The 16916-nt window shown below is 40.9% G+C and overlaps 1 protein-coding gene across 1 annotated transcript in view; it reads left to right on the plus strand.

Annotated features, from left to right (window-relative positions):
* The first annotated feature begins 453 nt into the window (after positions 1 to 453).
* The window catches only part of pex5lb (peroxisomal biogenesis factor 5-like b), a 42145-nt gene continuing 25682 nt past the window's right edge, over positions 454 to 16916 (plus strand). Inside the window, exons 1-2 of the mRNA XM_083665260.1 lie at positions 454 to 507; positions 16617 to 16712. Coding sequence (XP_083521386.1) covers positions 487 to 507; positions 16617 to 16712 — 117 coding nt within the window. The 5' untranslated portion in view covers positions 454 to 486. The remainder of the gene's footprint in view (positions 508 to 16616; positions 16713 to 16916) is intronic.

A 16916-nucleotide genomic window follows, 5' to 3' on the forward strand; every position in this document is an offset into this window, starting at 1 on the left:
TCTTTCTGCAACACTAACAACAACAACAAAACAGCCAATACACCACAGTAATATCCAGAATGCAATCAAATTTCACTGAGCCATCTCGAGGTAACGGCGTCTCTCACGTTGACTCGCTTCTATTCCCGTTCATTTCTGGGTGGGGGCTTCAGGTGACGGGACAGGGAAGCTCATAGACACATTTTATAACTAGGAAGCGACACAACTACAATGTTGAACCATAACGTGGATTCATTTTTCAAACGCTGATGGGATCGGATGACCGACCGAAAATGTACATTTGTTTTTCGTGAAGTCGGCGTGATGGTAATGTAATATAACGCCGAGCATCGACTCCTGGTCCGGGACCTTGCCTCCGATGGGGTAGCAGCTGGATAGGACAACAAAGCGTCAACTCCGTGTGCAGAACTACAGCAAGGGACAGCTCCTCGTCTGTCAGCAAGTGCTGAACTATTCGATTTGATCTATAGTGCTATCAATTTGAGTATGTACCAGGGGCATTTGCAGGTAAGATTACGATTTTTAAACCTTTTTCAATATATATATTTTTGCCAGTTATTGTGTTCACAGGATCCTAGGATGAATCTTTACAGATTGACAGAGCACGGAAATTACATATTACATCTGAATTTGGGCATAGGATGAATGAATACAGAAATGAGGGGAAGAGAAGATGTCCTAAGAATACACCCCTGACAATATTTTTGTGGAAATGCATTCAGCACCTTTATTTTGGTCTCACTTCCTTTTGTCTTCATTAAGAGTGACCAATGATTTTGATTCCATTTGGACTACTTTCCTATGTCCATGGTATCATGAACATGCATGCTAAGAGTTATATCACATTTTATTCTAGGAACAGGCTTAATCTAGGTCTGGGAAAACAGCCCTAAAGCTTTAAGATTACTATTTAAGCTGCAATTTCTGCATCTTTAGAATGGATTGTACAGAGGGTATAAGAAGTAGGCTGTGATAGAGTGTAGGAGTATAGATTCCTGATGTAACTGATCATGAATAAGTACAGCCATTCTAACTGTGATTGGTGGGGACATTTGATAAATACATTTAGAAGAGATTCTAAAAAAGCATATTACCTCAATATGGTCACCCATTATCACTATTTGGCAGATTTGGACCTTAGTCAAACATCTCAGGTGTTATCACACAACCATTGCAGGGAATAGGGATCCCTGCTGGTGGCTGTACGTATGCTCAACCCAAAAATCTCAACATGTGCTTTTTACTGCTGAAGATAGCAATGCCAAATTGAGGAGGAACAATTATATGATTGTCAAAGCTCACAGAAGTATTTTGTCTCGACATGGCGAAAACGTGAAACTGTAATGAAGTCACTGCAGTTTCCTCTCTACGCTTAATGACGTATACAGTACTACATACACAGTATGATTCGTAGTTGAGTCTTCGAGATGAATGGATCCTATCCCTCACATACTGTAGCTTTAAGTCAGGGAAGTCAGATTGATCTTGTTTTCTACATATACTGTAGACACCCATGTCCATTACACATCTCTCAAGTGGAAACATTGTTATTATTACAACCATTACTGCTGCTACTTACACTACTTTCATTGCACGTTTGCACTATTACCGTAAATTATTGCTGCTACATACTTTTGCCATTGTATTACTATTGTTATTATAACAACCATTACTGTTGTTACTTACACTACACCCTTAGCTACTATTGTCACTGTTTTATTATAACTGTATTATATTGTATTGTTGATTCGTTGATTGTTGTTGACTGCTGCAGGATGATTGAGGAGCAAGGTCCCAAAGCATTTCACTACATCAATTATGGCCATATACGATGTACGTGACAAATAATATTTGATTTGATTTGATTTGATTTGATACACTGGCTTCAATACAATCCATCTCCATCACTATCTAATCTGGCCTTCGAGGATTGATGTATGGAGTGTGTAAATATGGCACTTTGGATGCTTATGGATGAGGAGGCAAAAGTAGTGCATGATCAACACACTTGATTTGCTGTTCTCCTAAGAAAAAGTTGTTATGTAGACAGTGCAAAAGCTCCATTCGCAACTGCCTTCTGTTAAGTGCATTGAGACTCCCTGAAGAAATCATTTGGTCCCAGCGGTCCCAGTCTCGTAAACCATGAGATAATACAATGCAGTTCCCCTTGAATAGTCAGCCAATGCCAAGGCTTTTCACACCTGCATCAAATGCTGAGGAAAACCCCCAATCAAACCTGTACAACATTCCTATAACCTGAACAACAATCACACAAGTCTGACGTAGGGTTGGGCGGTATAACGGTAATATGGTAACCCACAGGATTTGAAAATGCCCACGGTCTGCTTTTCAATACTGTCATACAATTTCTGCTCCATTATCTATTAAACTGACAAATTAAGAGCTGTTTTTCTATTGACAATGTAGTACAGCGCCTGCCAGCACTGAGGAGAGAGAGGGAGAGAAGCAGAACGAGGGGGAGGGGCTGGTGCCGCGCTCTCTCACACACACACACACACACACACACACACACATACACACACACACACACACACACACACACATACACATACACACACACACACACACACACACACACACATACACATACACACACACACACACACACACACACACACACACACACACACACACACACAAGTGAGGGAGAGAGATCTGTTAGTTTTTTGCATATTTTTGGATAAAAACAGACTTATGGAATTGCAGGTGCTCTTTCCCAAAAATGGCACCACGGCCCCTTTCACCCCTACATGTGCACTTGCCTGGTAACAGCTGTTTTTTTGTATTTTTTTGCCAAGATAGCACCAGTCACCTACGTTAAAACATTCTAGCTTTCCAGCAAACCTAGCCCTTTTCATAGTGAACGTGTGCAGTCACCACATAAACTACATAATTAAGCTTTTCAATGTATATTAAATATATGGAGCTAAGACGGCTCCCCTCATGACATCATTTTGTATTAATGCCATATAATACTGTATACCCCTGGAACATTTTAGGACGGTATAAAGTTGTGATAAAATGGATACCGCCCAACCCTAGCCTGACGCCTCTTTGTCGACTTGTTTGAATGTATCATTCGTTTACAAGTTGTTGATTTAGATTATGAGGTAATTGATAATGTGTTGTACTGTAAAGTTCCCCATGTTCAGGACAGTATCAAGACAGAAGTCCTTGATTATGTGTGCTGTGAATTGAAAATACTGAACAGTAAGTTCACGCAACTACTCACCATTACACAAACACAAATCAGAACTGCTGGAGCACTGAAGCCCAGCGCAGGTACATAAACTATAGAGATATTCTACAAGACAAACTTGAACATTTGCACAGTTTTCATCCTGAACAAAACCTGATCTAAGCATTGACATATACACTCACTGAACACTTTATTAGGAACACGATACTCATACTGAGTAGGGCCTCCCTTTGCTCTCAAAACAGCCTCCATTCTTCGTGGCATTGATTCCACAAGATGTTGGAAACATTCCTTTGAGATTCTGGTCCATGATGACATGATTGCATCACGCAATTCCTGCAGATTTTTCAGGTGCACTTTCAAGCTATGAATCTCCCGTTCGACCACATCCCAAAGGTGTTCTATTGGATGCAGATCCGGTGACTGGGAAGGCCACTGAAGAACACTGAACTCATTGTCATGTTCATGAAACCAGTTTGAGACGACTTTTGCTTTGTGACATGGTGCATTATCATGCTGGAAGTAGCCATTAGAACATGGGTAAATTGTGGCGATGAAGGGATGCGCATGGTCAGCAACAATACTCAAATAGGCTGTGGCATTCAAGCGATGATTGATTGGTATTAACGGGTCCAAAGTGTGCCAAGAAAACATTCCCCACACCATTACACCACCTCCACCATGAGAATGTATAGGTGTTCCTAATAAAGTGTTCGGTGAGTGTACATATATAACTGGATAACACAAACTACTGACCTTCAATGGATTCCTATGAGAGATGCGATTGGTGCAGTGAATCCAGGAAATGCTGTTAATGCGTGCTTTCATAGCGACATCTTATTGGTGACACCAACCTTGGTACCAATGTGTTTCTGACCTGCAATGGGTTCACTTACACAACGATATACGTGCCTTGGACGGCCTCTCTCTCTGGGATTTCTGACTTCCTGGTAGAACCAGCCACGTGGGATATAGGGGAACAGGAACGCTGGGACAGGCCCTGGTCATCACCAGGATTACCCCAACGGAGGAGCTGGCCCGAGGACCAGTTGATGTGGGGATTGTGGGCAGCCAGCCAGGGATGACCGAGGACTAGGGGGCAATCGGGGGAGTCAACAATGAGGAGCTGGATGCATTCCTTATGACCCTCTCCCACCTGGAGACGCACCGGGATTGTGCGCCGAGATATCATGTCCGACCCCAAGGGCCGACTGTCCAAGGCCATGATGGGGATAGGTTCAGGGAGAGTGATCAGCGGAACACCCCACTCTTGGTGCTGCCCTGCTCCTTTAAGATGTTTGTTCTATACTGCCAGGACAATGCCAGGCATACTGTCACCGCAGCGGAATTCAGTCTGAAGTTCCAAACAACAACATCCTCCCTAATAATAATATAACCCCCAAAATGGACTTACAGTGTCAGACATTAGCTGTTGTGTTTCTGCATGCATGCACAATTCAAAGAGGCAGCCACCAGAGACAGAAAGGTGAAAGCTTGAATGTTACATACTGGACCTTTAAGAGGTGGTGGGGCATGGTCATGAGTGGTCTTAAACAGCATAAGTGTGAACCTATGGCCAACACTCTGTCATTGACCCATGGTTTGAGCTTTTGTCCTTGGGGCCTTCATGCCCTTTAAGTGAACCAACCCTCTGCTGTCAAGAGATATGATTGCCTCATCAAGCTTAGAAAATGGGTCTAGGGCCTAAGTGGCCAGGGGCCTAAGTGGCCATCATTCATCTTAACTTTACCTTTTAAGTTCTACCACACCCAAGCTAAAAAAGTAGAATAAAAATGCATGACAATGTTCTAAATTCCTGACACGATGAGTGAAGTTAAAATCCAAAGACATGAGGGCCAGATACTGGTGCCCTGTGGACAAATGAAAGCTGCTGTGCATAGCTGCTGCAGAATCTTGTGTAACTCGAATGGACAAAGTGATATTTAAGATTTTCCAGCGCACATGACGGCACTTGACCTGTTTATTGTCATAAACACGCCTCTATTTACTGCTACTCCACCCATGTGAGCGCAGGCGAGACAATACTACAACGCAGTGGTATTTTCACCACCGACACAAATTGCCAAAATGCCTGTGCATGGGCTGGTCACAAGCCTCAGAGAGAATGGTTTGTCAAACACATCATTGTGATGGGTTAATGGATCAACCAAAGCTAAAGATATGGGCCAAAATGTAAGAACTGCAGTTGTGTGTGTTGAAAAGCTTTAGTAAAACAACTTGGGATGAAAAGATCACTGGGTGGACTCCTGGGTGGACTCCTGAGTGGGCTGGATTGTTTGTGTGCCCTTCACAAGAAGCACACAACCTCAATAGCCAGGCTTAATATGCTGTGTCAATCGAAAATGAAGTGCATACAAATGATCCTATATGTAATTATTTTGGAGAAGAAACATGAATGAAAGATTCCGACCGACCTCTGTGGACTGGGTTTAATATTTCTGTAGGCACTTTGGCATAAGTGTGGATTTATAATGAGCAGCCAGTGTGACAGGGATGAGTCAAATCTGACCTTGGTGCTGAAATGAATGCAATGACAGAGGGCTTGAGGCTAAAATGGCTTTTCTCAAGAGGATGCATTAGGAGATGCCTGTCTCTGTTCTACAGTGCTGTGGGGCACTATAAGGGGCCTAGTTTTATTTTTAATAACATGCCTGTGTGTATATAGTCCTCATGTGAGCCACAATTATGAATGAATATGCTCATATTTCAATAATTATTCACGATAGTTTTGTGAAATACTAATGATGAGAATAGCTAGCAGTTACTGAAACACATATAAGAATGATGCGTGCCATAGACGGCCATATCATTCCCCTCTCCTCAGACATCACCAACCTCCTCCACTTATGTAAAATGTCATTTTTTCACTGTCCCGCCTAAGACCCTCTCTTAACAATTCTGATGAGAAAAAACGTATCCATGCTTTTGTTTTCTCCAGAATTGCTTATGGGAATGCAGTCCTTGGGGACCTGGCTGCAAATTCAATTCATAAATTGCAGCTCATTCAAAACAGTGCTGCAAGGATTTTGACACAAACCAAAAAGTCTGCCCACATCACCCCCATCCTTGCTGACCTCCATTGGCTACCTGTCCCTCAACGAATTGACTTTAAAATTCTCCTCCTGGTCTACAAAGCCCTAAATGTCATTGGACCTGCCTACCTGTCAGGTCTACTCTGCCTCTATGAACCTCCACACACCCTACAGTCAAGCCACACCAAACTGTTTAATGTGCCCAGAACCAGGCCAATGGAACTCTCTTCCTGACAATCTGAAGGCTGTTCAGACTGTTGGGGCTTTTGAGACGCAACCTTATCGGCTGGCCTACCATTCCCCCTTGACTTTGACTGCTACTTTTATGATATGGTTATATACAGTACCCTGTGTAAGTAATAGGACAGTAACTGTAATAGGACAGCGACTGTAATGCAAAATCTTTCCAAAAGCAATTTCCTGGTTGATTTTTTCTCATTAATGAGCCACAGTAGAAAAACCCATTTGAAACTCAGTTATATTTTAAAAAGCTTTGTGTCCTTGAAACAATTCCAGCGAAAAATAAATGCCATATATTCATAATATGACTGTTTAGTATCTAATAGATCTAACTAGTGAAACTGACAAGCTGTTGCTGAAATTATACAAATAAAAATCCAGTTGTTTCTCTTTAAAACCATGTTTTATAACCATGTTACCAAAGAGACTAAAGTGGCACATGACAATAGGGAGGGTCCTCTTGTTTTTATTTTGCAACCGTGCCTCCAATTCTTTCCTCTTTTTCTTTGCTCACTGAACATTATATTGTAATTCCTCGCAGTCTTCCTAAAGAAACCCTTAAAATATTCCCCAAGAGGATTCAGAGGGTGTGAAATAAGTTCAAAAGCTCTTTACGACTCTGTCAAGTCAAGCTCGCCTTTTTTGTGAATTGATTAATAGAACTTGAATGGAAAGGGGATTGTAACTTTCCAACTTATTGTATGATGACAATGCGAGTGGAAATTCACATTAAAAGCTCTCACGCTGATGTTTGAATTGACATGTTTTCCTTGCTCATGCTTTTCCAAACTATCACTTGATTTAACTCATATCAAGAACAAGGGCACTTGAGGAAACCTAATGAATTAGTAAGCATGCCGATGAGAATCGCTTTATACTTTTACTTCTTCAGATTAAAGGTACATTTTGTTTTTGAAACATTACTTCAGCAATACTATGAGCTGATTGAACAGAGAATAGTTCAGTCCCAGGGGAGGTGATTGGGTTCTAAAAACTGGATTTCAATGACAGATTGAAAAAGATCCATGCTAGTGAACAATACTATGTTGACTAAAACAAAATGCAGAATGTTTGTTATGTCTTGTTTTATTGATAGTTATTTCTGTTTGTGGAGTTTGATATGTCTAGTTATACAGTACCTGGTGAACCATCTGTTCAATGCCCCTTTCAGCTTGTGAAATGCACAGTGGAAACATTGATTGACATGACAAGAGCATTCATACGTTGTGATGGTTAAAGTGAAACATTGGGCACCACTTAGTGACTGTTTGAAGTATCCCTCCAGAATGGTTTTGATCAGCGGAAAAGCTCAATGCAAATGTCTTGATCATTTTGTCTGTGTAGGCAGATCAAAGCAGAACATACACTATATCAGCAGGCTCAGCTCTGGGTTACAAGACATTTGTTCTCCCTCACATGCTCCAACAAGATAAAAGGAACACATGTGGCCCGGGGTGGCCCATGTTGGCATGGGTTTGAATGCACTCCTTACATTCCTGTTTCTATCCAATAAAAACAACATATATATAAGAGTGGGACTGCCCCACTCAACCTTTAAAAAGAACACAATGACACATTAACAACATCAACATATTAAAAAGCTACCCAAGCACAAAAAACATTAGAGCCATAAGCCATGAAACACATCTAGTCTATAAATCAGTATTGCACATTGCACTACTACCCATAACATGTCAATCTATATACTGGTCAGTGTTGCACATTCACATTCACATTGCATTGATGTTCATCATGCATCCTGTCAAATGACCTGATGAAAAGTAGATGGTTGTCAAGTAGTACAGCTGTGAGTTCTTGTTGGCTGCATTAGTTATGGATTCTATTCATAAACATCCATAATCATGGACAAGACCAACACCCATTAGCCTTTGCTACAACTGACATAAACTGTCATTATAAGTTCTTCAAGTGACTTGCCATGCAAGCATACAGTAATGTCTCTCTGAGATGATGAGGATGGAAAGTAAGATCTTTCTGTAAGGACATCGAAAAGACTTGACAAGGCTCTTCAAACACAGACAGATTTATTTATGCATACTGTAGCAAGAGCGTCGACACGACCCAGTTACATAATAACTCAATTAAAGTTTTATACAGTTATCAGGACTGTGGCAAAAAAAAACGTTTTGTACTTCAAAGGGCTCTTTAGCAAAGATTAGTGATAAGCATGCAGCAAACAACTTAAAGATGTCACCACTATGAACACATGTAGCAGATGGCTGTGGTCAGTATCGCACAGTAGCGTTGCCGAACTGAGACATAGAAGTAGTGTCACCTATATAAATAACGTTTATTATTATTATTATTATTATTATTATTATTATTATTATTATTATTATTGTTATTATTGTTATTAATATTAATATTAATATACAGGGATTTGAACATTGGTTTTCAGTCCACTAATAATAATCAGTGGGTCATACTAGGGAGATATGCAATTACATTTAAAACATAGATGTGGATGACCATGTATTGTGATTAGTATGTGTCAGCAAAAGCCACTCTAGAGGTTGCTGTATCACATAAGTAAACGCTGATGCAGACCTAACCTTGATTATTAAGCCCAACTTCAACCACAACCATAACCTCCAATGTAACCCATCTACAAGTGTACAACACATTATCCTTATATAGCACATGATACAATACAGAGCAAAGCCAAAACATTTACTTTTGCAAACAAAACTAGAGGTTACGAATGTAACCCAGGTTCTCTGAAGGACATGAGGGAGACCCCTCACTATGGGGCATGCACTCTGTGTATATTCACTGAAGACCCCTATTCAATCGGGCCTGGTACGGCTGATAAGGCTGATAATGGCCCTGCCTACCGTCCGTCTTATATATAGGACCTAGCAAGCATGCCCATTTATCCAGCAAACCACTCTACACAAGCTCAGTATGAGAGGGGCAACGAGGTGAGTGGTCTTCCTACATTCTGAACCTCTAGTTCTATTTCAGTCAACTCGGTTCGAACCCTCGTGATGGCACCCTGCAAAATGCCCTGATTGCCTGGTCCCAACTGGAAACCTGTATGGATACAAGGATGTACCCCGTCTACATCACACAGTCAAACCAATACTTAGGACAGTGTGCGCCACAGAAGGCATGGTCACCTCCGGGCTGTAAAACCTTTGAAAAGTATGTGGAGAAGCCTAGCTGGCACATACACTCACTAAGCTCTTTATTAGGAACACCTGTACACCTTCTCATGGTGGAGGTGATGTAATGGTGTGGGGAATGTTTTCTTGGCACACTTTGGGCCCGTTAATGCCAATCAATCAATCATTGCTTGAATGCCACAGCCTATTTGAGTATTGTTGCTAACAATGTGCATAACTTCATGGCCACAATTTACCCATCTTCTAATGGCTACTTCCAGCATGATAATGCAATAATCACAAAGCAAAAGTCTTCTCAAACTGGCTTCATGAACATGACAATGAGTGTTCTTCAGTGGCCTTCCCAGTCACCAGATCTGAATCCAATAGAACACCTTTGGGATGTGGTAGAACGGGAGATTCACAGCTTGAAAGTGCACCTGAAAAATCTGCAGGAATTGCATGATGCAATCATGTCATCATGGACCAGAATCTCAAAGGAATGTTTCCAACATCTTGTGGAATCAATGCCACAAAGAATTCAGGCTGTTTTGAGAGCAAAGGAAGGCCCTACCCAGTATTAGTATCGTGTTCCTAATAAAGTGTTTGGAGAGTGTATCTCTGAGACAGAGACATCCTTGAACATGGCCCACGGCGCCATAAACCGCAGGTGGAGTGCGCCCTGACGCCCAAAGGGGGCTGCAATCCCCAACAATTGTAAGCCTCAATCAAATTAGGCCATAAGGGATGAATATAAGATTCTGATCCAGGAACAGAAAGTGGGGCCAAATCCAAATCTCACCAAAACAGGAACAAGTTATTCCCACTCAACCCTGCCGAAGGCTTCTTGTCATCAAGAGAGATAATAACTTCAGGTTGCAGGGTTGATTGGGCTGAGTATAGGACATTAAGAAGTCGACACATATTGAAAAAAGCTTGCCTCCCTGAAATGAAGCCTGTTTGGTCCGGATTGACTATATTAGGTATTACAAATGTTGTGAAAGAGTCTTAGAGAGAATCTTATAATTGCATCTCAAAAGGCTGATAGGTCTGTAAGAGCCACAGCTCAGAGGGTTCTTGTCTTTCTTAAGCAAAACCAAGATTGTTGCTTGTGTAATTGTTAGATTTTGTAGGGGTAGATTTTGGTAGAAGAGTATTTCTTTATATACTCATTTAAAAATTGGGGATAATTTAGGGGAGAAAGCTTTATAAAATTCAACCGGGAAACCATCATGCTCCGGGGCTTTCCCACTTTGCATGGATTTAATTGCTTGGGCAATCTCTAGAGTAGAGATTAGGCTGTCCAGAGAGAGAGGATCTGAGCTAAGGCCAGGAATTGAAATCACCTCCTTGAATCAACTGGTGAGAGTTGAGATCCAAAAGGGTCACAATGAAGTTGGAAAAGAAATTAGATTCATCATATACATTACCCAACACAACAGCTTACCCAGAACAATAACAAACCAGCCGTTAAAATAGTGGGACAAGTTCTAAATATAAACAAGGTTTTTGAAATAAGTCCCTGTGCAGGAGAACGGAAAAAACACCTTACTGTCGGTGTCCTCCTCATTCAACTCCTTGTGAGCGGGGCTCGATGGGGGCTCGGCGGTCGAAGAAAAGTCGAAGGAGCCGTCTCCAGAGGAGAGTTGCGGTGCCTCGCCCTCATCAAGGTGCTCTGCAGCAACGACATCCTCCACATAACTCTTAGACTCTTCGTTTGAGAACCTCAGTGTCCAGCATAGTGCATAGCTCGCAAAACGAGGTCTCAAGAAGGTAGGCAGGGCTATCTGCCTGCAAGCATCACTGGCCTGTAACAGGTGTGATTTAATAGGGGTCTTTAGCGAATAGGTACACACAGTGCATGTCCCATAGCGAGGGGTTAACCTGAGTCGAGTGAAAGAGAACTTCTATGGAGTTTAAGGCTGAGGAAGAAAGCGGGAGAGGTGGAGCCTATCCTCTGGCTCCTCAAGGGCATCTGTACAGTATTTACAGTCCTAGTGACTCAGGCAGAAAAAACCACAGGAGGGATGCTCTCATACAAGATTAATTAGAAAGAGTGCTGCTAGATTACTGGTGGATATAAATACATAAAACCTTTGGGTCAAATATTCCAGTCAACACATTTTTCAGCTTCACCTGACACATGCTAGAGGACAGTGGCTTGAGAGGTGTTTGTATATACCCACTGTTGCCCTTGGCTAGCTTTCACAGGGGCCTTTTGGCTGCATGCTGATCAGTGACTATGGCATTGAAGGGCTGAACAAATAACAGTGTATATTCGTTTGAATTATTAATTTTCTCATAATAATACAAACTAGATTCCATTCTGTTGCTGTAATTCCTCAAGGAAAAACCTTTAACCGTACACCTGAATCTGTCTTTGCAGAAAACAGACAACAAATCCTAATTTCCAAATCTCAGTACCCAATACTTGTTCTCCAATCCCTTATTTGATCTCGCAAAGAATATGGTAAGGAGTCATATATATGTCTTTATATAGAGTAGACTATGTCACTGAAACAAAATAATCCAATCCTATTTGTATTTACTTATCATCACATTATTTTGGCTATTTTGCATTACATAGCTGCACAGAGAAATATTGTACGTATGAAATTACCTAAGTAATTACCCTGGAAGAGGTTAGCATGTGCATGTTGTAATTCAGTACAGTATTTAGTCTTTACTTGGGTAACATGATTAGCAGCAGTAAGTACTACCTACTAGTACTACGTACTTACATACCTGGAATAAAATAATTGCATGATGTATTACCATTCAGTTCCCCTGGAACGACGCCTATGTAATGCAAAGTGTTTTCAATGTTTCTAATGTTCCTATAAAGAAGGGATGTTCAGGGGTTGTTCATTCATAATCAGGTGGTGGTCCTATCAGGTCCTATCAGGTTCTGGTCCAGATATGGTTGTTGTGACCAGCAAGATGTTGCTCAGGAGTGTGGGTTTAATCAGAAGTTTTGGGAACACGTGGAGAGCCCCAGCTTCAGCCCAGATCAGCTCAGCTCAGCACTGCTGGGACTCTGAGTGGTTGATGGTAGACTGTTTGCTCAGCACATGGCAGGCCTATTTTTAGATCTGAGACGCGACAGCGTCTCCCAAACCACAACGATACTGAAGTGCTTCACGGCCGGACAAGGTGGGATAGTAAGACAGTTAGAGAGAGGGAGAAAAGATGAGGCCAGCATCCATAAAAACAGACTTTTACAGTTTCTCGATTGCTTGAGCACATTTCTTGAAACAGTATTCAACCTTTCAAAGCAGTTAACACGTTCACCTAAACAGTAAACACGTTTGCCAAAACACCACATTTCTTTTGCAAAATGCACTATAACTCAAAAATTAGAATACATGTCACAAAAGCAAATCAGTGCATCAATACAGCATCCTTTGTTATCTAATGAAAAGTTCAATCCACCATTCATTTCATAATGACACACTAAATAGTATCTATAAACATCAATATTCATTGCCAGTTAGACAACTTTCATAAAAAAAAATAAAAAAAGATTACAGACTTTGTTAGTTGAACTGTTGAGCGATGAGCATTTACATGTACTGTATGGAGTAAAGATTCACTATAATGGGAGAAATAGCTATATGCTGTAAGGAAATAGGTCAACACTTATTCAATTGATTTGTGCATTATGCAGAGAGTTGTGTTAACTGTTTTGCAAAAAGGTGCTTAACATTTACATTTTGTGTGATAGCAATGAGAAATAACTAACTGTTTTGCTAAAAATGTTACTGTTGTGCTCATGTATGTTATTGCTGTGGGCATGTGAACTACAGTTTCATACAAATAGTGTAAGCAATCAAGAAAAACTGTAACACTGGAAACACAAGCCCCTAGAATTGAGAACTTACTGTTATATAGAGAGGACTTAGTTAAGGCTCTGGTGTCGAAAGCCAAATAACATGAACAGGTCAGGAAAGCAGTGCCCTAGAAGATTGATAGTGATAGTAGAAGAAAGAGACAGATGAGAGAGAGTGTTTGAAAAAGGTCAAGCTTAAAGTAAGCTGGGCAGAGCAGAGGAGTGGAAGAATCAAAATGTCAGTGTGGAGTTTAGAGGTTGTTTACTCCTGTCACTTTACCCTTTTCAATGTTATTAGTGTGTGTTTGGAAAGTTAATGGAAAGTTGGATTTATTGCAGTGATGGAACAATACAAATTCTCCCTGTAGCTTAAGCTCTCCTTTTGAAAGCGCAAACTTAGATCTCAGAAGAACTTCTGTGTTTTTCTGCTGAAAGACACATTTGAAGAGAACAGTCTTGGATTATGAGTCAAACTGGGCATACTTACAGCAATGGCGATCACTGACCATCACCATACACATGAAACAGAAATGTATGATAGTGATTTGGTCATGAATGTACTAATCTAGAATGTGTTCACTCAACATTCTGACTGGAATGCCTTCAACTGAGTAAAAACTCTACACTTTCAGTCATCCCCCATAGTGCACAGTAGTGCACAGTAGGTTTTTAGGGAGATCTTACACAACAACATGTTTAATAAATGAAAAGAGAACCGAGAGAAGCTTTAAACCCTACAGTACAAACTGCTCAGCTTCTTCAACTATAGATGCGCAGATCCTAGATCTAATAATAACAAACTGGATGATGTCCTACTGATATTCTATTGATCATAAATACAAAACCTCCAGCCGTGAGCTACCTGCCAAGTCTGATGAGGTTGATTTCAATTGATCAAGCTGTTTATGCATTAAGAAATTCTCTGTGATGAGTTTATTTTTATTATTTTGTCTTCATTTCAAACGTGTCTGACAGATGCTGCCTGAGTTCATTTGAGTTCATCACTGTCTGTCTCTTCTACACTTCGACAAACTCCACAACCAACTCTTAGGATGCGACTTATGTTCAACAAAAAAAGACTCCCTTCCATTTACCATTATGTTACGGCAGCATTACAACAAGGTTATCAGATCAAAACACGTAACATTATTTATCAGTGTAGGTTGGTGTCCAGTACAGCGCTGCAGGACACTCTGGTTTAAATGACACTTGGCCCCTGTGAAACATGGTGGGCAAATTGCTTCCTGCCCGTTGTTCCTTTGTCCCATGGTGATTACGACATCCCCACTCACTTAAGTGCTCACGCTGTCAAACCTGTGTGTGTGTGTGTGTGTGTGTGTGTGTGTGTGTGTGTGTGTCATGGTAAAGGCAGTGTTGGTAAAAGCAATGTAAGGGTATTAGTGACATACGATTGCACCCTGTTCCATCTCTCAAAGCAGTACAGGCTTTGAACTGCAAGGGGAGCTTCTAGCTTTGACCTAAGATCCCCTTCGTTTTTTAAGCGACTCAGTAAAGAGCAATCTGGTGATCTAGTAAAAACATAGTATCTCTCTTGAGGTTTCTGTTCTATTAATGCATGCTTATTTGGTGTGAATTTGCTATTCACTCAGAAACATATTCAGTTGTAACTCAGAGTTGTAACTGGCTAGAGGTCATAACACATTGCATTCTGGCATAACATATCTATTATTCAGTTTGTTTGGACTTGAAGTTCCTGCTGAATAAGTTAAATGTTTACTGTTAGATGAGAACATGAGTACACATCTATATTGGTTGCCTGTACAATAAGCTGCTATATTGCTATACATGCACTATACTGTTATAGTGCAATTCTGGTTCCGACAGACATATATTGAAAAATAATGAGGATTCCAAACATATGACTGGACACTGAGACCATCGCACACCTTCAAGTCTTGGGTAGGGTTGCATGTTGTGTTACATTGGCAATAGAGAAAGGGACGATATTATCAAGTTCAAGTTCAAGTTTATTTGTCCTTACATCATATACAAGTATGCAATGCAACAAAATGCCGAAGGCAGAGCAGCACTACAACATCAATCAACATCAACAATACAGTGTAATAAGTATAAAATGTAGACATAAATATAAGCGCTAAAAGTAGCAGTAACAGTAAATAACAGTAAATATAGTACAATTACAGAATATGCAGAATTTTACAGTGGAGTGCAATGTCACTGAGCAGAAGGGGGGTGGGCGGCGGTCAAGAGAAGGAGCCTGAGGTGGAAATGGGGGGGGAAGTTCAGCAGTCTAATGGCCTGAGGGGAGAAGCTATTCCGGAACCTGTTGGTCTAGGTCTGAATGCTACGGTACCATCTGCCCAATGGAAGCTGGGAGAACAGGGTGTGACTGGGATGGCTGTTGTCCCTGATGATCTTCCCGGCTGTGATGGACTGGACCGTTTTCACCACTCTCTGCAGGGCTTTTCGATTGTGATTCATTTATTATACAGAACAGAACACTGCAATATGCTTACAGTATGACTTCAACTGTATGTTGAAAATGTAGTTTCCAAGTATCTTACATTTACATTTACATTTATGGCATTTAGCAGACGCCTTTATCCAAAACAAATACATTTGTTTAAGTAAGTGAATCATCTATCCAACAGTCATCATAAGACAAAGTAATCAATGCTCACACCAGGGGCCATTGACAGTCATAATGCCAGAAGCCAATTATTATTATTATTATTTATTTTATTTTATTTTAATTATCTTGGAAATTATGCTCAAGGCAGGGGAGCCATAAATGTACTTTATTATTTCCTTGCTGTAGATAATGACATAATTCCACCCAATATGATACGATAATTGTGATTTTTGGTTGGATTATCATACTTGCCTTACCCCCCCCATTCCTCATAATAGATAGTCATTCAGATTAAAGGGGGGGTCAATCCAGTTATCATAGAATGGTTATTACTGGTAGACCACCCCTTTAAGATGTTTGAACAAACAAACATTTTGATAGACAAAAGAAAGAAAGTGCATCCCCTCAGTATATTTTCTACAATACAATATACATGCATGTTGAAATAACTTGTTAGGACATCACATTTTTTTTTATTGGAGTAGAAACCATCTGTCACCACTGACACAAGTCATTGTTGATCTCACTGTTATAGGGGAAAGGGGAAAGGGCTGTTGCCATGGTGCTGAAGGAGCTTCCGGGTAAAAAGGCATCCTCTGAAGGAAACCCCCTCCACACCGTGACAACCAAGGTGGGCATGACGACCACTGACAGGAAGCAGCAAGCACTTCCTGGTTTGGTATATAACACTGTGGTTTTCCTTTTGATTCCTTTGCTTATGGCAACTCGCTTAAGCAAATCACACGGCTTGGAATTCTGCACACATCTTTGTATGCAGCCAGACAGTCAGTGAACCAATTTAGGTTAAATGCGTTGCCAAGTGGGCACACATCAG

This window comes from Argentina silus (assembly GCF_951799395.1).
Source record: "Argentina silus genome assembly, chromosome: 1".
Lineage (NCBI taxonomy): Eukaryota > Metazoa > Chordata > Actinopteri > Argentiniformes > Argentinidae > Argentina > Argentina silus.